Source organism: Hyaena hyaena, unplaced genomic scaffold, assembly GCF_003009895.1.
Source record: "Hyaena hyaena isolate Hyena2069 unplaced genomic scaffold, ASM300989v1 scaffold_1108, whole genome shotgun sequence".
Classification (NCBI taxonomy): domain Eukaryota; kingdom Metazoa; phylum Chordata; class Mammalia; order Carnivora; family Hyaenidae; genus Hyaena; species Hyaena hyaena.
The window spans coordinates 77,885-102,323 of NW_024081742.1; the positions used below are offsets into that span (position 1 = coordinate 77,885).

Genomic DNA, 24,439 nt, shown 5'->3' on the forward strand with positions numbered 1-24,439 from the left:
GTTAACTTATGTCCCCATCTTTATCAACTCTTTTCCTAGAGCATCATTCATTTCTTTCCCCTCTGAGCCCAGAAGATATTTCTTGCCTGCATTATTCTTTTGTCATTTAGATTTTTTTTTATAGACTGCTATCGATCTCCTACATTTATTTGTTCAAAAAAATCTATTTCTCTGTTAACAACAACAGACTAAGCATTGTACTGAGCCCTGATGACCATGTGAACAATGATCCCGCTCCTTTGGAGCTTACAATCTATAAGTTCTGATGGGGAGAAGAGAACCTGTATTGGTTATGGCCATGCTAGTTCCCCCCCCCCCCCCCCCCGCCTTACTGACCTAAACTTGACAAATAAATTTGTAGTATTACTAAAGTGTACATGATGATTTGATATACATATACATTGTGAAAATGTTCTCCACATCAAGTTAATTAACACACCCATTATCTATTTCACTGGCTTTTTTGTTGTTTGGCTGAGAACAACTTCTACTCTTAGCAAATTTCAATTAGAAAATACAGTGTTAGGGGAGCCTGGGTGGCTCAGTCGGTTAAGCGTCCGACTTTGACTCAGGTCATGATCTCATGGTTCATGGGTTCCAGCTGTGCGTCAGGCTCTGTGCTGACAGCTGGCTCAGAGCCTGGAGCCTGTTTCAGATTCTGTGTCTCCCTCTCTCTCTGATCCTCCCCTGCTCGCGCTCGCTCTCTCTCACTCAGAAATAAATAAAACATTTAAAAATCTTAAAAAGAAAAGAAAACATAGCATTATATGGGGCGCCTGCATGGCTCAATTAGTTGGGCGCCCACCTACAGCTCAGGTCATGATCTTGCGGTTTGTGAGTTCAAGCCTCACTTGGGGCTCTGTGCTGTCAGCTCAGAGCCTGGTGCCTGCTTTAGATTCTGTGTCTCCCTCTCTCTCTGCCCCTCTCCCACTCACTCTCGGTCTCTCAAAAATGAGTAAACATTAAAAAAAAAATTAAAGAAAATACAGTGTTACCAACTATAGTCACCATGTTATACATTAGATCCTTAGGCTTTACTCATTTTATAAGTGAAACTTTGTTACCTTTTACCAACCTTTTCCTATTTACCCCACCCCACAGCCCCTGACAACCACTTTTCTGCTACTTTATTTCTATGAAAGTGACTGCTTTTCTAAAGGCCATATATAAGTGACACCATGCAGTATTTGTCTTTCTCTGTCTGGCTTATTTCAATTAGCATAATATCCTCAGGTCCACCCATGCTGGTGCAAATGTCAAAGTCTTAACACAAAAGTTTGTTTCTTGCCCACCTAGAGTCTGGTGCAGACGTGCAGCGGGAGACTTCCACAGGGCCCTTCAGGGACTCAAGCTTTGTTCCCCTGGCAATCCTGTCATCCCCCAGGAGGCTCAGAGAAAAGGGCTAGATCCTCTGCACCAAGTTGGCTGACTTCACCGACGCTGTCCCACAGGAGGTTAACTGGGGTCAGGTCTGGAGGTAAATAGATCACTTCCAGGGGTTCCTGGGTGGCTCCGTCGGTTAAGCGTCCGACTTCAGCTCAGGTCATGATCTTGCAGTTTGTGGGTTCAAGCCCCGCATCACTCTGCCCCTCCCATGCTCATGCTCGGCCTGTCTCTCAATAATAAACAAACGTTAAAAAAATTTTTAATATGTATCACTTCTGCACACTTTCTGCCACAAACCTCAGGCCCGTGGCCACACCCGGGTCCAAGGGAAATGTAGTCTAGCTACATGTACAAGAGGCAAAAGAAATGGGTTTTGATATATACACAGTGTTCTTGGTTACAGAAACACAGTATCCTAGGATATGATAGAATCGAGGGGGCTGGGGCTAGAGGTGGTGAGTGAGGATCCCATGGTACAAAATGCAAGGTTGTCATTCCCTCCCAGGCTTGGGCAACCACACCTTATATCTGTGCACCCCCGCCCCCCCCCCCAAGAAACTCCTCTTGCTTCATTCTATCTTGACCCCAATAGACTGTTTAACTGCAGGAAATGGAGAGAGAACAATGTGCTGCTTTCAATACAGTGATTAAAAAAGGAGCTCGTTAAGAAAAAGAGTGGGGGAGAAGAGCTTTCTAGACAGAGTTAGCAGCAAGTGTAAAGGTCCTGAGATAGGAAAATTGGTTAGAGTGTTTGAGAAACAGAGGTTTGAGATACCAAAAAGAGTTGGAGCCATAATCAGAAGCCAGGTCACACAGAGCCCTCTGGGCTGAGCAAGGAGTTTGGGTGTTATTTTAGGTGTCACAGAAAACACTGATGCAACAAAATGGCAGAATCTAAGGCTCTGACTTTTGTTTTAGAATCAATCCCTGTGAACAACCCGTGGAGAACGGACCACAGGTAGAACAGCTGGAAGCCTACCTACAGGTTTTGGGAGGGAGATGGGGATGACAGGGTCTACACGATGGCAATAGACTTGGAGGAGGGATTCAAAACTACTCTGGAGAGGGCATAGAGAAATCTGAGGTATTGCCCAGAAAAGAGAAATGAAGATTTAAGCAACTAACTGGATATTAATGTTTTGTGGAGCCAGGAAGAGAATGCTCTTTCTATTTTAAATAGTGAATTTCTTGGGGGAAAGGGAGAGACTTTTTTTTAAATGTTTATTACTTTTTTTAATGTTTGTTTATTATTTCTTTATTTATTGAGAGAGAGAGAGAAATACAGATTGCAAATGGGGAGAGGCAGAGAGAGAGAGAGGGAAACACAGAATCCGAAATGGGCTCCAGGTTCTGAGCAGTCAGCACAGAACCCAACGTGGGGCTTGAACCCACAAACTGTGAGATCACGAACTGAGCCAAAGTCGGATGCTTAACCGACTGAGCCACACAAGGGCCCTCGAGAGACTTCTTTCTATTTGCAGGAATGATCCAACAAGGGGAGCTTGGGTTGCTTAATCGGGTAAGTGATTGACTTTAGTTTTGGCTCAGGACACTTGTTCACAGCTCAGGATTTTGAGCACCACATCAGCTCTGTGCTAACAGTGGGGGGCTGCTTGGTATTCTCTCTCCCTCTCTCTCTGCCCCTCCTGCACTCTTCTCACTCTTGCTCTCTTTCTCTCAGAATAAACTTCAAAAAATTAAAAATAATCCAACAAGATTTTTTAAATATACCTGTACACACACACACACACACACACACACCCTATATGTAAAAAGCAAACTCAAAGCAACAAGCATCCTGTCTCCCACCTAATAAGAATCAGTGCAAGATCATGGAGAACAATTGCAAAGAATATCAAAAATCTTACCTGTCTTGGTCGTTAAAAGCATAACCCAGTCAAAATGCCCAGACTAAAATTCTCACTTGAACACTTACTAGTTCTGTGAACTTGTACAAATTACTTTCCTTCCTGTGCCTGGATTCTTCCTCTGTAAAACGGCTACAAAGAGAGAGCCTACCTTACAAGGTCATTTAAGGATTAAATATGTAACATAAAGAACCATGCATGGCACAAAAAAAGTACTCGAGAAATGTAATGATCATAGTATATTACTATATCCAGTTGTGCAAATGATTCCTAAGGAGAAACGATGTAGGAAAAGATGTAGAGGATGTTCATATCAGCCTTAATAACATCTCAATATTAAAAGTGTTCAGCACCAACTGCACCAAAATAAGGTAATGGATTTTTAAATTTATGGTGAACAAGAACTTATGACGTGGAAATTATAAATAAGGTCATTAAATAATTAAGGGCATGTGCTTAGGATATAGTTTTTAAATCTTCTGTTTATGTAGAAAGGAAGGAAATATTTAAACGGATAAAAACCAAAATGTTAATAGCCATGATCACTGAGCCGAAAGACTATTGGTCATTTTGTTTTCCTCAATGTTCTATTTTCCAAATTTCCAAGAATGAGCAAACATTGGATTTATAGCCATTAAAAAACTTCTGTACTCATTGTGGAGATCATTTCATAATGTATAAAAATAGCTAGTCACCATGACATACACTTGAAACTAACAAGATATTGTGGGTCAATTATACTTCATTAAAAAAGAAGCAGTCTACTGTTAGTGGCTTTTTAAAAAACTATTTATACAGACATGGTGTAAAGTCTTTACCACTTGCTTCTAGGACCAAACACCGGAATGTCTCAAGATGCGGATTTATGATCAAAATAGCTTTCAAAACCAAATGGGGTCTGAAGGACACGAACAACTAGCCCTAATTACTGGATATAGCTTGTTTGTTCTCTTAGAGACACACAGGTTGAGTGGGGGAGAGGGAGGGAGGCAAACCATGAGAGACTCTTGAATGCTGAGAACAAACTGAGGACTGATGGGTGTGGGGGGGGAAGGGGGGAGATGGGCATGGAGGAGGGCACTTGTGGGGATGAGCACTGGGTGTTATATGGAAACCAACTGGACAATAAACTATTTTTTTAAAAAAAGAAAAAAAAAACATACAGGTTGAAGGGGTAAAATCATTCTCAGTCTTTCATCAGTTAACGCAGTTACATGTGTTCCAATTCTGTTTTCCTGGCTTGCCATATACCCAATTTCTTCAGTCACAATACTTTTTGCACACTTAAAAGTACCATAACGGCACTTTACCTAGAAGAAAGGCCCACACCCACAATGTTTCTGCAGCAGCAGCTTTGTTCTTGTGAGCCAGGTATTAAAGGCATTTATATTCAAACTTTCGCAGGCTCTTTAATAGAATAATCCCCACAGACATGCGTGGCTTCAATCTTCAACTTCACTGAACTATTAAATGTACATATCACAGGTATCCATCACTGGGTAATCTGAAAGCTATACCGATGGTAACTTGATTGGTAGCAATGGGGGAAGTTTTTTTTTAACGGATAAAGCAAAGATTTCTGTAATTAGAGCCAGCTCCAGCTCTTAAGTAAGAGGAATGTTAATTTTTTTTTACAACTTTACTGCCACTTACCCACAGAAGACACGTAATCTCTAGACCCTTTCTTCACATGCCTGCAAATTCAAGACGGCACAACTGAAAGCAAGCTATTGACAGCTTCGGAGAGCACATTCTGAGTGGCTAGCTGCCACTCAGGTCAAGCTTTGGGGAAACCTTAATCCTTCTCAGGTGACATTACTTCTATTCTACAACATCCAGTTGATCTCCTCAAATATTTTCCTTGCTCCCTCTCTAAGCCTTCCAGAGAGTGTTTAAGTAGTACAAAGTCCTGTTTTTCCACCCAATGAGCCTCAGGTTACACCAGGCCGAAGCTACTGTACGTTCACTCAGTAGCTTCTCTGAGAGCTGTTAACAGAAAACGTTATCTGAAGATGTCTAATAGAATTCAGGTTTTCAGAAGGTTTGCATTTCATTCCTGTTAGCAGAAGCCAAAAAAGATTGTTTTGATGTCATTCTACCACTAATGTTTCCGTAAGCAGAAACTACTGGAAGATTTCACCTCCTTTGTCTGACAGGCAATGGCTTGACACAAATCAAAGCATTTTATACACTTGCAGTGAAGTTGACCATGCTTAGCCAGCCAAACGTGTATCAACTCTTCCTCTGAAGGTTGGCAATTAAAGGGCAAGAATTAGGCATATTGCCTGTTTTTCCTAGAAGAACGGTGTTTCCTACTAACAAAACATCTATGGTTAAAAAAGAACAATTATTTTTAAATAGAATTTTAGCACTGATGAATGGATAAAGAAGATGTGGTTTATATATACAACGGAATACTACCTGACAATGAGAAGGAGTGAAGTCCTGCCACTTGCAGCAAATGTGGATGGAACTGAAGGGTATTATGTTGACTGAAATAAGTCAGTCAGAGAAAGACCGATATCCTATGTTTTTCGTCACATGTGGAATTTGAGAAACTTAACAGAAGACCACGGGGAAGGGGAAAAAAAACAGTTACAAGCAGAAAGGGAGGGAGGCAAACCATAAGAGACTCCTAAATACAGAGAACAAACTGAGGCTTGAAGAGGGGAGCGGGAAGGGGAAATGCATGATGGGTACTGAGGAGGGCACTTGTTGGGATGAGCACTGGGTGTTGTATTTAAGCAAAAATCCCAAGAATCTACCCCCAAAACCAAGAACACACTGTATACACTGTTAGCCAACTTGACAATAAATTGTTTTTAAAAAGTTAAAAAAAAAATTTAAAATCTGAAAAAACATAGAAATAGAATTTTAGCTAATAAGTATGAAAAGAATAAAAGTAGGGGGGAAAAAACTCTGGAACGAAGGAGTCCACAAAAATCATCAATGGAAGAAACCAATAGATGAAAGGTTAATGGGAACCTTAAAATGGAGGGATCAGGCTGTTACCACATGATCCCAGTGATTCATCTTCGTGTCCCCAAGAATGACACAACGGGATGTTGTGTGCTTCCTGAGGCAGTGTAACGTGAGCACAGAGCACCCCCTGTGAGGTGTTCTAGCTAAAAGGATGGAATCCCAATAAGAATCTTCAAGGGGAGCTTCTAGTGTACTAGAACATAGAGGATAGAGGGCTAAGTCAACGGACCTCCCCCACCCCAATAAGGGAGCCGCAGGAAAAATCCAGAATGTCATTCTGCAGAAAACTGACTTGATTTTTTCAATAAGTCCATGGCATGGAAAAATAGAGAAGTACTGCTCTAGAATCAAAGGAACCTGAACATCCCAACCCGGTACAATGAGTGGATATTATGTGAATGCAGATCTGTACATACCAGCTGTACAAAGACTTTGGGGGCAATCAGTGAAGTTTGATTAGATCCTGATTAAAAGAGCTTGCCAAAGAATAACCAATTTTGTTGGATAGATTAATGACGCTGTGGTTTGGGGAAAGACTATCCGTATCTGTAAGACATGCATTCAGAAATACTTACGGTAAAAATGACATAGTATCTGACATTTGCTTTATAAACCAAAGTAAAAAAGAAGTCAAAGATTAAAGGAAGTGTGGCACAATCTCAGTATTTGTTCAGTCTAGGTGATGGCCTTATGGGGAATCATCGTGTACCCTCTCTGCTTGTGTGTATGTTTGAAAATTTTCACATTTAAAATGTGAGAACAGGGGCGCCTGGGTGGCTCAGTCAGTTAAGCATCTGCCTTTGGCTCAGGTCATGATCTCATGGATCATGAGTTCAAGTCCCACACTAGGCTCTCTACTGTCTGCATGGAGTCAGCCTCAGATCCTCTGTCCCCTTTTCCCTCTCCCCTACTACCACTCTCTCAAAGATAAAAAATTATTAAAAATTAAAATTAAAAAGAGAACATTTAAAAGAATGTTTTACCAGCTCCTTACATATAGCAAACAAGTATGGACAGAACAAGTGCCTTGGCGAGGTCAGTACTGGACGCCACTCAAAATCAAAGGGGACTGAAAACTCCTCGAACACAAGCAACACTGTACTGTAGACAATACGGAGACTGCAGGAAGGCTCGGTAAAGGGTGCTCACAGCTCTTGGCCTTCAGTCAACTTCAATAGGAAATCAGTAAAAGTTCAGTTGAACAATAAGAAGTCAGTTTGATTCACGGTTATTTGAACACATAACACAGGCAGGTGATTCTTTGGATTGGTGCAGTTTCATAGAACTTCAGAGGTGGGAAGGAGTTTGACATCTCCTAGTCCAAACCCTATGAACCATATCTAAAGCATCTTCAACCCCAGGGCCACTGTGCGCACAAGTCCAATGATGCCAGTAATATCGTTCTTTGTGTGCGGTAGTCTAGTAAAGATGGGACTACTATAGTCATTCTACTTCAGTTACCATTCAAACTAGTTATTAGGAAGGTATAGCTAATACTTATTCCACAGGGTTGTTGTGAAAATGAGGATATAAAGAACCTAAATGTCTGGCACAGGTCAGGACTTGCTATGGGTTGAACTGTGCACCCCAATAAGAGGTGGAGTCCTAATCGCCAGTACCTAGGCATGTAGACTTATTTGGAAATGGTGTATTTGCAACTGTACTCAGGTTAACATGAGGTCATTAGAGTTGGCCCCAATCCAATATAGCTGGTATTCTTGTAAGAAGGAAGAGAGACGGACACAGAGGGGAGACAGCCATGTGAAGCCAGAGTAGAGACCGGAGTTACGCAACAACCACCTAAGGAATGTCTGGGGCTTCCAGAAGCCGCAGGAGGCCAGGGAGGAGGTTTCCCCCTCTGCAGTTTCAGAGGACACATGGACCTGCTGACACCTTAATGTTGGACTTCTAGTCTCCAGAACTGTGAGAAAATTAGTTGGTCTTTTAAGCCACTTCATTTGTGGTATTTTCCCACAGCAGCCCTAGAAAATCAATACAGTATAGTACGTGCTGCCATTGCACTTCTAAAAGTAAGGATGTCTAGAACAGAACATGGTGTGAGCTGAACACCTTCAGCTACCTCATTCTTCAACCCAGGTTAATATTTCTCTTAGAATATCCAATTACTTTTTGCAACTCTATCACATCATACCCTCAGGTTGAGTCAAAAATCAATGAGAACCCCTGGTTTCCAACATCCTCATCCTCCACTGTTGTGTCCTTGATCTTAAGACAAACACTCTACGTCTATTTCTGTTAAATTTTCAATCATAAATTCATTTGGTCATTCCCAGCTGTCAGTATCTTTTTGTAAACCATTAGCCAACATTTAAATGTCTTGTTCAGGGCACCCTCCTACACTGTTGGTGGGAATGTAAACTGGTGCAGCCCCTCTGGAAAACAGTGTGGAGGTTCCTCAAAAAGTTAATAATAGAACTCCATGACCCAGCAATAGCCCTGCTAGGAATTTACCCAAGAGATACAGGAGTGCTGATGCATAGGGGCACACGTACCCCAATGTTCATAGCAGCACTCTCAACAATAGCCAAATCATGGAAAGAGCCTAAATGTCCATCAGCTGGGAAATGGATCAAGAAGGTGTGGCTTATATATATGATGGAATACTAATGGCAATAAGAAAGAATGAAATCTGGCCATTTGTAGCAACGTGGATGGAACTCGAGGGTGTTATGCTAAGTGAAATAAGTTAGGCAGAGAAGGACAGATACCATATGTTTTCACTTATAAGTGGAATAGGAGAAACTTTGAACAGAGGATCATGGGGGAGGGAGAGGGGGAAAATAGTTGGGGAGATGGAGGGAGGCAAACCATGAGAGACTCTTAAATATGGAGAACAAACTGAGGGCTGATGGGGTGGGGGAGAGGGGAAGGGGAGTGATGGGCATGGAGGAGGGCATTTGTTGGGATGAGCACTGGGTGTTATACGGAAACCAACTTGACAATAAACAAAGAAAAAAAGAAATCAATAAATAAAAATTTAAAAATTAAAAATTAAAAATTAAAATAAAAAATTAAAAATTAAAATTAAAATTAAAAATTAAAATTAAAAATTAAAAAAATTAAATTAAAATTAAAAATTAAAATTAAAATTAAAAATTAAAATTAAAATTAAAAAATTAAAAATAATAATGTAAAAATAAATAAGTGTCCTGTTCAACTTCATATCATGCAAAAGTGTGGTTGGCAATGCCATCTGTCTTCAACCTGATCATTAAGAAAATATTGTTCTAGCAGTGCCTGAGTGGATCAAATCATAATCTCATGGTTTGTGAGTTCAATTCCCACATCAGGCTCACTGCTGTCAGCATGGAGCCTGCTTCAAATTCTCGGTCTCCCTCTCTCTCTGCCCCTCTCCTGCTTGCAATCTTGCCCACATGCATGCTCTCTTTCTCTCAAAAATAAACACACATGTAAAAAAATGCATAAATAAAATATTGTTCCAAACAAGGTTGATGAGAGCGTCCTTTACTATACCAGAGGTGTCCTTCAAAGTGAACGATCCATTACTCACCATTCTGTCAAATATAATTAAGACACATTTGATGATATACTTGCATTTCTTTACCGTACCCAAAAGTATTTTTAGAGGGAATTATGCTCTTGTAATTGCAAGCTATTATTAATGAATTTTTGTCACTTATTCATTATCCAGTCTCATAAACATATTAAAGAAAGCAAAATATTTATATAGCATAACTCATGCTGGCTGCAGCTGTGTTGAAATCTACCTTTCTTAAAATGAAGCATTCTAGAAATTGACATCATGATCATGTCAGAATTGAGAAAAAGGTCCTCTTTCCTTTTTTAGGAATTCAGATTCAACTTCAGTATCTATAGTATTGTTGACTACAAATGTTTCAAATGATGATTCAGAGGCATGATGCAGAATCTAATAAAGTAAGTTTGCTTGGTATCCTGTTTAGAAAGGTAAGTGTCTTATAATTTGAATCAATAGTTGTCAGCAAGAATTTCTATTTAAGTACTAGTAGATGCCAGATGCATTACAGATGTGTTTGTCACGGCTATTGCAGCATGAATGGTCCTTAGAGGTCCCTCCACACTCAGTACAGTCACTGACTTTACAAGTCTTAAGAAATGCCCTCGGCCGGGGCGGGGGGAGAGAGAGAGAGAGAGAGAGAGAGAGAGAGAGAGAGAGAAATAACTGTTGTTGTTAGAAAAAGGCAATTTCCAGCGATTTAGAGTTCAATAAAGGGGCTCTTTCAATAATGGATAATTTCCAAAATACAGCTGGAATCTTCCTAGGAGCTTCCTTCATTTTGTTCTCACTCTAAAAGTTAGGATACATCATTTTTCCACATAACAGGCCACAAGTCTTGAAAAGGAGTGATCTTGTCCCTGCCTCTTTCTTCTCCTCTTGAGGTCCAGGCTCTGCCATGTCTTCAAAACTTTCCCTCAGAATTCGACAAAAAGGGGAGTACTTGAAGTTTGCCAAAGCCTTTCCAACAGTTATTATTCCCTTGAGTCACTTTCAAATCAAAATCACGTTGATCATCCATAGCAGCTGCAAAGGACTAATTATTTTTATTTCTGCATAAGGGATCAATTACATTGTACCAAATTCATAATTTTGGACAATTTTCAAGGGACAATTTCCAAGCCCTAGATCAATTTACAGCATAGTATTATTTAAAGGAGAGACAAAGAAATCATTCATGATTGACAGGAGTCAGTCAAGAGTCACCTCAGCCACTGCATGACTTACTGATGACCACAAGTTTCGAAGATAGCTTCTCTAACTCCACAAGAAAGCAACCTCAACCCACTAATTGTGCTCATGGGAACTACAGCTGTCTACTATCAAACACTGTTGGAGTTTATATTACTCAGTCACCTAACATTAACATAGTTTCTCTACTATACTCACCTGAAGGAAGGACAGTGACCACGGGCATCCTTCACCAGTAGAAGTAATGCAATGGATAGGACAACGCTGATTTCTCTTCAAGCATTAGACAGATTCCAGATGCTTAAATAGAAAATTTTAAGCTGATTTGCTCATTCAGTTCGTCCAACCTACAGCCTTTCTCTGCCACTTCCTCTCATCTACTTAGAAGAGCCCAGAACATCCAAGAGTTTCTCAAAATTCCCCTATGAACCTGACCCTTAAACACACAAACACTTCCAAAGACAAAGAACCTCTAAAAAGAAAAAAAAAAAAAATTCAAGACTCAAGCATCAAAAATTAGAATTTTTCAAAACTATTCTTCTACCTACAAGAACTACCTTGAATGCATGACAAGTCAAAGGTCAGGAGTGCCTTAATTTATATTGGGATGGTAACCTTAGAGCCCCAGGTGCAACTCTCAATTCACCGAGCCGCCAAAGTTTTTCCATTCAGTGCAGAGTCTTCAAAGACCAAAGATGGTAGTGAAAGAGAGCAACAAATACCAGTTACCCCAAAAGGCTAGGATGAGGGAAGCACAATGGGCACAGCGTCCTTCACTTTGGGGACATTAACCCCACTGTGATTCAACTAAACTGAAACCTGTTCTTGGGGAAAAAAAGGTGTGATGAATAAGCAAAGTCATAATGTTCATCTAGCAATCCCTCAACATTAAAAGCCAACTTTTATCTATAACAAGAAGACATTAGAACTCAGCATGTAAGGTGAACAAGGAGAGGCCAGAGGATTTTTAGATCCTGTTAGACTTTATTACATGAAGAAAGAGAACCTTAAAAAAAACTGAATTTCAAAATAAAGATTGAACGATTTTCATTATTCTCAAAAAGCAAAATTGTGAGATTCATTAAAAGAAATAAATGTATGTTCTCCATAAAGATTAAAGAATTTGACAATTAATTGTCAAGTATTAATTTGGAGTTGGTTTTGGACAACTCCAAGTTTTACTAGTTACTTGAATTTTCAGGCATGCACTTTATAGAAAACATTATAAAACTCATGTTTTCAAGTGACTGTAGAAGCTGGAAACTGCCTCTAAGTTGACACAATCTTTGTGTCACATATGTTAAAACTAGGAGATTGGTTAACTTTGTCTTTTGGAGAGGTCTTATCAAAAAGGATTAGGGACCCAAACCAGAAATGCTCCAGTAAGGCTGAATGCTCTATTCCTTACCCCCCCCCACCCACCCCCACCCCGTTCTGTGTGAATATCAAGACGATCACAGCATCAATCTTACTGGAGAAAGCACAGCAGTTTTCCCACCTGAGCCTACAGGAGGAAGCAAGTAAACACACATCCTACCAAATTTCAGAGATCAAAGCACAAGGAAAAGAATGCAAAGTGTGCCCTCTGTCGGTCACTGAATTTTAACTGCTGAGTGGCTGGTTGGCAAGTTGTACCCAGGAATAGGGGAGACACTAAAGCCATCCTTGTAGAAAAATATAAAATCCGCTGAGCCAGCAGCAAACACCTAGCAGAAGCCGGCTTGGCTTGAATGGAAGAGTGTTCAGTCCAGTTCTGACCTATCTGTGAGCACGATACAGAAGAATCACGTCAATGCGAGCCTATGCCATCAGCTAGGAAACTGCATCAACAATTTCTAACAATTCTATATTACCATTTTATTAATGAAGTAAAATTAGACCATATGAGAAGAGGGTTTTAACAAAACCTCTTATTCTGTGTATTTTGCACTTCTAGAAACTTTTTAGAGGAATGGAGAGAATTAAACATCCGTTGTCTTTGAATAAGGGATCATTAGCCAAGTAACTATTTACTGGGATAAATCTTGAGATAGTGCCTCTGATGTACCTTCATATTGTGAAATATACACATGGAAAATGACTGGAAACTGACATCTGGAAAATAAAAATTTTAGATGACAAATGCATATATCAATTTGAACCAACCATTTAGTATCGTATTAATTAAGAAGTTCTACCTCCTATTACTTTAACCAATGCTTCTTCACCCTATCGAAGGAAACAGATTAACCATGGCCACTTTGAGACTTCAGTGAAAACTTTAGATCCTCTCTTCACCCTAAAAAGGTTTTGTTTCTAGTTTTCAGGAGACTCACAAAACCCCCAGCCCCATCTCTGGACCCCAAGTTAGGAAAGCCTGCTAAAAAAAATGTGCTAAGTATCGGGGCACCTGGGTGGCTCAGTTTAGCATCCTACTTCAGCTCAGGTCATGATCTCACGGCTCATGGGTTCGAGCCCCATGTTGTTGGGCTCTCTGATAGCAGCTCAGAGCCTGGAGCCTGCTTCAGATTCAGTGTCTCCCTCTCTCTGTGTCTTTCCCCAGCTCATGCTTTGTCTGTCTCAAAAAGAAACATTAATAATAAAAAAGATGTTCTAAGTAAGCCAAACTCTCTAAGTGCCCTTAACAGCTTTCAAGTGATGAAAATTGAAAGGTTTTAAATAATATTTAAAGGTCTTCTCCAAGCAACCAGATGAGAAGGAAAACTGCCTATAATTACTCTACATTTTAAAAGTAAAAGAAAAAATATTTAATAGCCTTTCTCTAACCTTGTTTGTTATTATTATGGTTTAACATATATGTAAGTATAAAGTACTTGAATATATCTACAAATACACACACTGACACAAACATCTGAGTGAATGCACAGCTATAGACACATATTTGTTCTGGCTACTGGAGTACAAGAAGTAACAGAGGTTCCTAACATTCATATAGAAAACAGATAGTCAAAAATTTTAGCAATACAAGTATTAAAAAAAGGTTTTTTAAATCAGATTACACTTATGGTCCTACATCTCAGTTACCCCACCTAGTCAGTCTTCAGTTACTTAATATTAGTTACTTTATTAGCAGAATTATGAGTTGTGGGAAGTTCTGAGGCTCCACAAAAGTCTGTAGTTCAAAGGACTTTTGAATGGATTCACACGTGATTTTTTTTTTAGAGTATGTCGGGCAAGTGAATTCATGAGGACTCAATTCTGGTTCTAGCTGTCTTCCACTTAACCATTAGTTTTTAAAATCACATTCCAGTAACCAGTTCACCTTTCAATTATGCTAAACTGATCTTACCTGCTCCAAATAGTGAACGGGTCAATGCTCTCCTGGAAGGCACTGTACAAAACAACCAATGCGGTCTATTGACACCTACAGATGACCGTTCTGTCTGTGCTCGCGCGCGCGCTCTCTCTCTCTCTCTCTCTCTCTCTCTCTCTCTCTCACACACACACACACACACACACACACGGCTGCATGTCTCATAGTTGTGTCCACATGGTTATATTATACTCAAGTCAGAACTCAAGAATGTAGATTATTTTTCCTGCACTATGTAGGTTAATATAATTGCATTTTAGGAAGAGACTGCTTTCTTTTATTTTTCCCTAAATGGTTATAAACATGGGCATAGTGTTTTGGGATAAAAAATTTCCTGGTTGACCCTCACTCTAGAAAAAAATTCTTCTAAAATATGTGTATTATCACCACCCCAGAATTTCACCTTCCCTGGCCCAAACTCCTCTGTCATGTGGGATGTCCATTATTCAAATAATAAACAAGTATACAGTTACAGAAACAGACAATAGTGTGTTCTATGAAATTCTGAAGATTATCAGAAGAGACTTCAGAATGAGGGCTGGACTGGGGAGGCTTTTATATATCAATGTTTTTTGGCTTTAAATGAAGAATAGCAAATAATGAGATTATATTATGTAATAATTCATTCAAACTTCAACTATGTGCAAAAAAACTTAGAAGTTTAAAATAAAAAACTTCTCATTACATCACCAAAATTATTTTAAGGGCAGACAAAATCTTTTAGTCAATGACTTTTTGTTCAGCCACAACTTGTGGAGTAGCACTCTGCTAGGCCTGCTTTGGGCATATGAAGAGGAAATCTGCCCAAGCTCTGCCCTAGAGGAGTTTGACATGTGGTAAGGGTAAGACATTTTGCCTAGGGAGTAATAAGAGCATGCTTGAGGAGGAGGACAGAAAGCTGAGAAAGCTATGAGGGAATAAGATTCTGGCTTCAGAAAAAGGGCAGAAAATTCCAGGGGGCTTCATAGAAGCAGTGACTTCAGCTGGGTGCCACCAGACGCTCAACAACTTAAAAACCTCAAAACACATGGTGTGCTTGGAAATGAAGTAATCTGGGAAAGCTTAAGCTTGTGGTACTTCCAGGGTGGTGGAAAGTTGGACATGGGCTGTGGTTAGATGGTGGGGAAAGCCTTGAATGCTGTGTGAAACAGGCTGGCACTTACTCTGCTGTCAGTGTGGAGACCTGGAGGTTTGGGGTTTATTAACAGAAATAACATGATCAGATCTGTGGTTGAGAAAAATTCAACATGGCAGCCTCATTAAGGATGGAGTGAAGAAGTAGATGCTGGGAGAAGAGGAGTCCTCAAGGTATAAGCTAGGAAGTACTTTTGGGAATAGAAAGGGTGGGGTGGATGTAAACGTTTCTGAGGTACACTCACTAGACCCGATGAACTGATATAAGAGGCACTAGGGAGGCCAAGGATTGCACTGAGGCTTTCAGCCTTGACACACAAACCTCATGAACAGAGTAAGAAACACAGGCAGAGAACACATTTGGGAGAGGGCACAGAAGAGGACAAGAGTTGTCAAGGTTGTGCGTGCATGGAATGGCAGATCTATCCACACAGGAGGGTGCATGGATTATCCATATGGCAGGAGTTGGGAAGTCAAAGGGGAATATACTCTGAAGTAAAAAATATATTTAAGTTGGAGCTGGAGTTGAAGGATTTGACATGAAAATAACAGTTGAAGATACAAGGATGGATAAAATACCCTCCAAGGGAAGATTAAAGGAAAACAAACACTGGTATTCACCCACTCTGAATGAGGGGATCAAAGAAGAAAAACGGGTACAGTACAGGAGACAAAACTAGAGTGTGAGGTCACTGGTCAGAGGAAGAGCCCTTCTTTGGAAAGGAGGGATATCTCTAGAGAAATGAGTCAAAGAGGCCTGTAGCAACATTGGTGGCATTACAAGGAGGTGAACAGAAGTATGGAGGACGGTTAAGAAAACCTTTTCAATAAAATGGTGGATGTAAGAAACCAGATTGTAATTGATTGAAGGGTGAATGAAACAGGACTATTAAACAATAGAAGGGAAGGGTACAAGTGAAGAAACAAGATTGGAAAGCAATCTTCAGGAGGAGGAGGAAATTAAGAATTTTAGGTTTAGGGGGAAAGCAGCATGCTTGAAAAGGTGATTGGCATGGACAGGTCCTAGAAGAGAGAAGAACAGGTTGGGACACAGGCCTTGGAAAGAATAAAAGCACACTCTCCCTACTCATTCCCTCTCCTCCACCCCCGTCCTGTCATTCAGTCTGAGAAAGAGGAGTGAAAATTCTTTTTAGTTCCAAAGACCCGATCTCCATCGTCATACCATCCCCAACCTCTTTTTCTACACACCCAAGAAAACACATACACCTACACATGTATATATATCTCTTCCCTAGTACATATATAATTATATGCATTATATGTGCTCTTCAGCATTAGTTAGCACCTTCCATATTTATTTCATAAATTCCCATAATTAACATCTTCCATATTGATTCCAGCTAAAATTATGAAAATGTGTAAATATGGACATGTAACACTGTACCTAATGATCAATCCTTGACTGTTGCAGATAATGGGAAAAAGTGATCATGACATTTCGGTGGGGGGCAGGGGAAGGGGGAAATTTAAAACTATTTTCATCCCAGAGCTTATCATCCCCTTATAACAAAGTGGTTATCACGTGTTTTATCAAATGATTTGGCTGTCATTTATTTTCTGCACTTAGGAGGGGTAAGGGTGCTGATCCCCGAGGGGTGGGAAGGGGAAGGTTTAAAAGGCAGTCAGTTGGAAGGAATGAAGTAAAATGTATCCTGGATAATCCAAAAACTGGCCATTTCATCTCTGAATAAATCAAGAGATGGTTTTGCATTAAGGAATTAGAAGGGTCATTTCCAACTTGTGATTCCTACAAATATTGGCTTCTAACCAAGCTGGATTTATAAGCAGATAAAGAAAGCCAGAATTAAATGGAGGCCTGAGGGAACATCACCTATTCTGAATCACTTCCAAATTTCAGTAGCATAACAGAATGTTGGTTGAGACACAGCCGTTTTTTAACCTCTGTGCACTGTTAAGACACTCACCAGAAAAACTCAGAATTATGCTAGAAGAACAAAACAACCCATTAACAAAAAAGAAAGAATATATTTATATGCAAAGTTAAACATCACAGGAGATTTTCTGAAATGCTCTGAAACTTAAAAAAGCTAATATACAAAACATTTTAAATCATTTTTCATTTAAGTGTAGGTATGTCCCATGTGCCGTTTATATTTTTAAAAGAATACCATTGAGAAATAAGCTAGCATAAAAGTACTTGTAAAACCAAGTATCTCCAATCTCTTCATCAAGTTTTTATTTAGCTCTATAACACTGAAGAGAAAAAGTGTAGGTCACCAACCTCGGTTACCAGAAACATACCACGCTATTTGTCATAAACACTTCTATTTCATACAGGAAGACCAGGAAGACAAATCTAATCTTAGGGAAAGGGAGCGGTTATGGAGGGAGAAGCCGAGACTTTAGTGTGGACAAGGCTAGGTAAGAAACCCTGGTCACACTCTGCCCCCTACCAACTGACCACCAGAAACACCAACTACATATCTGGGAGTCTTCCTGCTTTTAAAGAGTCATCAAAAAGTTTTCATAAATCCCTGATTGAAATGTAATCGGGCATACAAACAGAATGAAGGAGATAGAAAATTAAATCACTGCATTCCAAGCTCAAGACATCCCTAAAACCATAATAAAGTTATAATTTGTCTATCCACCTTTCAGTAAGTCAGCCTGAAATATGGCTTGCAACCATTCCAAAAAATGAAACTGATCAACCCAGTTTAGCATACAAATAAATCATAAGTGGTTCCAAGTCAGGTCCAGGCAGTGGGGGCTAACAGTAGCTAATAATGACCATGCTTTTGAACAAAAGGGAGGGGTGAGGGGGCCAAGGAGTTACAACTGTTATCACACTGTAGACAAAGTGTGAGTGATCAGCTTTTCATAACGTTGGCATGGGTCTTCTCTGTACACGATATTCATTCTCTATTGTGTTTGTGCCTAGTTAAAAATTCTTGCCACCAGGGCCTATGAATGATTATCAAATACATCTTTATTTTAGGATTTTGTTTTCTAAAGAAGAGGAAGAACGAGTGAAGGTATTATGGTTTAAGGTGGTCTCCCCCAAGTACTAGGTTTGGCCCAAAATGGGAAGGTTGACATTCTATTCTCTCAGTCCTCTGGCTATATTCTGAAATAGAACATACAGTTAAATGATATATTTGCTCTCTATTCCAAACTGGATGCAATTGATTTTAACTGACTAAATTATCTAGTCTCTGCCAAGAATTTTATTTCATTAAGAAAATGATATTATAGAGCATCTGAGATCAGAGCAGACTAAACATAATGCCAAAGGAGTTCTGAGAGTGCTCCACAGTGAAGGCTTGATTATTTGCAGATGGAATATGGAAGAAGAAAAAAATAAAAGCATCAGCTCGCAGGCATCAGCCTAACCAATCCCGGGATCACTGCTGCCTGAACAGTAGCACAAAGCCAAAAAAATAACTGATCTTCTAAGCCACAACACTTCTTTTGGGGAGAGGGAATAAAAAAAAAAAGGTACTAATCACTTTTCTCTCTAGAAAGTAATATTTAACTGCCACTATCCAAAACAAAGGGAAAAGGGGAAATGTTGGTACCACAATAGGCTCTAGTGTGTCAACTGTCACTGCTGACATGATTTGGCTAGTGGTCAAGCATTCACCAAGGAACTAATTTAAATCCATCTCCTTTGGGTAAGCCAATTGTTTGGTAGGTGCAACAATCGGTGTAGAATCAATCGGTGGACAGGAGATCAATTAAAACCAGCTTAAGTTTGTGAAGAGGGACAATTCACACAACCTGAGTTAGATCTCTATTCATTTCAATACGCTCACAATGCAATCCTTAAGCTTCCCTGCAAAGCAGAAAAGCTACTATCACCCTGTGCTGTCTAGCCAGGCCTTCAAGTAGTTCCACTTTTAATTAAAAACACAGTACACCCTTTGTTGGCACAGATAGTGTGGCCACTTTTAAAAGCCAGAGTTATTTTAGCCAGAAACTTGGAATTTCGGAGGGGACATCTATTAAGAAGATAGGGAAGAGAAAAAGCAAAGTTTGATAAAAAAAATTTTTTCTTTACAACCTTACCAATTTACAAACTTGAAAACAGTTGAGTTTTATTAAATTGAAAGGTTGGTTTGGCAAAAGTTACTATCGCACGCTTTAGAATTGGGTTTCTAAGTGTCAGCACTTGGGGACATGGAGGGTAATTGCTCCAATGAGATTTTGCCAAGCAGCTTTGAGATGAATAGGTTTTGCCTCAGTTACCGAAGGCGGCGCAGGGCCAAGTTTAGACGTAGCAGGAGGGAAACGCATGCAATACAGCTTCTGGCCGCAAGGGGTGCTGTAATGTCCTCCATCCAGCTTCGCGGTTTAAGTACTAAAACGCTCTGTTCCTTCTTCCTCACTCGGCCACAATGGGACAGGTAGTGTGGATCAGAAAGACCTCGCGGGATTAAGAAGTCACCTAAGAAGCTGGCAAAGCATCTTAAAATTTCTGTATTTGCACAAACGTTAAGCACCTCAGCTTTTTTTCCAACCAAGTAGGCTGCATCTTGTGCTTGTACGTGGGGAGAAAGCCTCACCAAACACTTTTGACCGCAGTGTAACCAAAAAAATTACCTGCGAATAATACCTCAAAAGAAAATAGCAGGTGGAGAAAGGAGGCAGTGAGGAGGGGAGTGGAGGAGGAGACCGAAAAGGACTTTTTCAGGACTAACATCAATATTAAACTTTCCTGGCCTTTGGGAAGAAATTTCTCCCAGCATTTTTATGCGGAATGGTTACTGAAAATAAGCATTTTCCAAATGCCAGAAATGGGAAAAAGATAAAGGGGTGGCCTTTTTAAAAACCACAGATCCATAGCAATTGGAGCGCAGAGGTTATTGAAATCGCACACCACCAGTTACCCTGAGCTCTGCCGCTGGGCTCGCCCATCTCCAGCTTAATGACGTCCTAAAATGCTATGAAAAATTAGGGCGTGAAGAGGTCTCTCCAAACTCTGGGTGCAGGACCGGAGATTCCATTCAACGAGTTCTAGAGAAATCACATCACATGTCGAGTGCGACATTTATTTCCCGGGGTTGCGGGTGGGGGGGGATCAAAATTTGTTAACTTCAAGATAAATTCTATCTGTGCTAAAGTCCAAACTGCTAGAAGAAGACAGTTCTAAGGGGCTGCTCTGCACCGCCCATGCGCGGGTAACACACAGACTGTGTGTGTTGGGGTAGTGTTTGAATCCCCCAGATGACTTCATTGTGTCTAGCAGCCCTTCCCCTAAAATGCAGCTGGATTAGTGGCAGCCACAGCAGGACTCGGACAGAAATGGGCACACAGTAAATCTGCCTGAAAGCTAGCTCTCTGAAATCTTTCTGGAGGCTTCCACTTGCCTTTCCGGCAGCGCACACAAGTGATGGAGATTAAGGGAGCGGTTAAAAAGCCGCAAGTGAATTTCATTGAGAACAGAAACGGCTACTTTTGAGGGAAGTATATGGAGAGAGCAAAGTCAGCACTGTCCCCAAAACATCAATGCCAGAGCCCCCCAGAAACCCTGCCTACAAGTTGCTGCTCGATGCAAAAGTTCAATAAATCTTCCCAGCTAGTCTTAGATTCCAGAAACAGAGGTCAATTTTGCCCTTTCCCTGTAAATGTAGGTCTTCCATCTCGACTTGGTACCCTTCCTCAGCTTGCGCTCGCTCTCCCTCTCTCGCTCGCTGGCTCGCTCACGCGCGCGCGCGCACACACACACACACACACACACACACACACAGCTAGTCGGTGTTCAAAGTGATCTGGGGCGCACGTGGGTGGGGAAGGTAGAGACGGAGGAGCCGCACGGGAGACGGGCTGGAGGACCAAAAAGAAATAGAGACAGAGAGACAGAAGAACTAGAAAAACTGGATGCCCGGTAAGAAGGGAGAGTGAGAGAGCAGAGCTGAGGAGCGAACCGGGTACTGACCGCACCCCTCAGCCCTGAGCGCCCGCGGGGCCCCGGCGCCCTCCGCGCCTCTCGCCCCAGCGAGCCGCGCGGAGAGGACGGAAAACACGCCGTTCCGCCGAGCTCCGGGGCCCAGAAAGTACGGACGGTGGCGCGCGAGAGCGGGTGGAGGGCACCGTCTGCCCAACCGAGGCCGGGCAGCCCCCGCGTGAGCGCCGAGACCCGCCCCCGCCTCGATCCCACTCGGATCCCCCGCACCTCGGGCAGAGTAGGACCCACCTCGCTTACTGCGTCTCCATCGACTGCCTTGGCAGTGGCTGTAATCCATACAGTTCAGGATGATGAGGGCAAAGGAGAAGAGGCGAAACTGCATCTGGGCGGTCGGGGCGGGGAGAGGCGCCTCCCAAAGTCAGGGAACTGAAGGGCTCATCCAAGTAGCCGGCGCCCACCGCGCTGCTGGGGAAGATGCAGAGGGTGAGTGGCCACCGGCCCCGCGGCCGCGCTGCTCACTTAGGCGCGGTCAGCATCCCTCAAGCCTTGGACCTGAGAGATGAGGAGGAGACACCGAGTGGAGAGCGCCCCGGGGAGACGACCGCCTCAGCGCGCGTCCCGATTTAAGAAGGGGAGGGAGGGGGGCGCGACCCCACCGCCTGGCACGCGCGCACAGCTGCCGGCGACTTGGAGGGGAGAGTGATTTACAATCAGTGAATGAGCAACCTCTGCGGAGCTACGGGCTCCGACTTGGGGGGAAAGGGCGTATGGAAGGCTGCTCCGGGGAAAGGAACGCGCGCCGAGGACGCAGGGTTTCAAGGGCCCCTTTCTGGCCCTTGGGTCCCACGAAGGGCGTCAACAAGCGCCCCGGCCGCGGCGGCCGGACGCGGGTCGCCTACTGGGGCACTTACGTCTCGGACGGTGCGGCTTGCCTAGACGCGGCGCTCCATGCCGGGCCGGGGCGGCGAGGCGCCTCGCTAGCACGTGGGCTGGGGACAAGTTTGCCGGCAGCGGCCGCGAGCGCCGGCGGCTCCGGGACTGCGGCGGGCGCCGAGGGCTCGCCGTGCGCCCACGGTCCGCGGGGCCGGCGGCGCCGGCGGGAGCGCGGCGGGGCGGGCGCGTCCGCAGCCGCGGCGATGCTGCGTCCCCGCGGGTGAGCGCGGCGCTCGGGCGACGGGCGCCGCCGCTCCCTGCCCGGGTCCCTATCCAACTGTGCGATTTCCTAGGCACTACTCCACAGCCACTGCACAGCTGCGGTTTCTCCCTGTCCAAGCTGTGGGAGACAGACCGCTCCCGCGAGGCCGAAGGGATGTGGCGAGCGCACTTTCGGAGGGAGATGCTGCCGGGCTGAGGCTCGGGATGCTTCTATAAGTAGGTGGTGCTGTGGTCCAAGGCATCTGTGTCAGGCTGCCTCGGAGTTCCTGGGTCCTAAAGCCAGAAACTCTCGGGTTTCCCTGTGGTCCTAAAGAGCGCTGACGGCCCCCAGCGAGCCCAACCCGAGGCAAATCCCCTCCGGGCTTTCCTGGAGGGCTTGGCTAAACTGAGCAATAGCTGGGATCGAGGTGCCCCCTTACCTCGCTGCGCGGGGGTGCCTAGCTATCTTCACCCCCAAGCCGTCTTTTTCGGGCGCTCCGGGGTCGGTTCCAACCCCTGCCCTGACCTTCCTGCAGCGGGATCTGACTGACTGATGGCTTCTCCTAAACCGTCCTTCCTGAGCTCGGTGCCGGGACTGCTGATTCTGACCCGCTGAGTTTGAACTTGAGCCGCATCACGAAAGCTGTTCCGCCTCTGCCACTTTTTAATTTTCGTCTCTTTGTTTTATAGGAAGATCTGTTAGCACGGCTGAAATTAAAACGTGCCTTCAGTGTACGGAGTGAAAGGGATATTTCCAATAGCTTTTCCTTAACACCAGAAAAGTTATTTCTTGACTTTGTTTCTTCAAAAAAAAAAAAAAACTTACAAAAACTTTAGTCCTTTGCTTGCAGTACTCAAGAAATTGGGACCTTGTTTCTTTAAAGGAAAGTTTACTTTCCACTGAAGTATTTCTCAGTCATAATCCTTTTCTCTCCCGCCAGCCTCAAAGACTCCTGATTTAAAAATCTAGGAGGGATACTGTTAGGTTTGAGGGATACTGTTTAGCGAAGTGTTACATGGAATACACTTGATGCTACCTGATTTCATTCTGATGAAATCTTCCGTCCTGCTTTCATTGCTGTAGGAATGAATGTATTTATTCTTTAGGCAAAAGATAAGGTTTTTTTTCACTGCTAACCAGGGCAGTATGAAAGCTTGTAGATGTGAGCATATGCTAGCATTTTGTACCACTTAAATTTCCTTTTCTATGCCTTCAGTTTCAGGAGATGTTCAGAAATTTAGAAACTTGAGACAACCATGTAGAAACAATAAGACTATTAGAAGAGTCGTGTTTATTAACTATTCTATTCTTGCTTATCCGTAACTATTTTTACAGACATCACTATTACATAACAATATTTATGTGCTAAGAACTTCAGTGTTATTTCCTTTATGCATGCCTGAGAACATCCAAGTAAATCCGAGCTGAGGTCACTGGTCCCATTTCCTAGATAAGCAAATTCAGCCCCTGAGACTGGCCCACAGGACGTAAATAGAATTGACAAAACACATGCAGTAACAAGGAATCTGTTTCTCGGCTTTCATTCTTTGATTTTTATCACAGAATTGGAAGCAATTGGAAACATTTCAGCTAAGGGAGTGGCCCAGTCATTTAGCATGTTGACTTTATGTTGCAGTAGATCTCCCTCCATCATCACAGGTACCACACACAGGATGCACACACCAAATGTGTTGCACTTCTAAAGAAGTTAAATCCATGGGAGAATAAAGACTTCTCTAATTAAGTTCCCTGCCTTTCGGTATAGCTTCGAGACCCCTTCAAGATCAGTGATTATCAGTATCTTTCACAATATTAAAGGGCAAATAGAGCGCAAGACTAAGTAGATCTAACTCCACGTTTGGCAATTTGCTGAATATCCGCTTCTTTGGCAGTATCCTTAGGAAATTAGACTAAGATCTCTTTCATTTCTGCCATGTTCTGGTTCACAATTAATTTTCTATTTCTATCAAGAGTTTCTGTCTCTATAGGGTCTAACCAGTGTGAGGACAGGCTCATCATTGGT

At 42.4% G+C, this 24,439-nt stretch overlaps 1 protein-coding gene across 1 annotated transcript in view; it reads right to left on the minus strand.

The window, feature by feature from the left end:
- Nucleotides 1-22,606, minus strand: part of LOC120224118 (R-spondin-2) — a gene marked incomplete at its 3' end in the record, with an annotated part of 77,583 nt that extends 54,977 nt beyond the window's left edge. The window contains exons 1-2 of the mRNA XM_039222347.1: nucleotides 22,193-22,606; nucleotides 21,570-21,743 (exon numbers count right to left, since the gene is read on the minus strand). Coding sequence (XP_039078278.1) covers nucleotides 21,570-21,663 — 94 coding nt within the window. The remainder of the gene's footprint in view (nucleotides 1-21,569; nucleotides 21,744-22,192) is intronic.
- Between the last annotated feature and the right edge of the window lie 1,833 nt (nucleotides 22,607-24,439).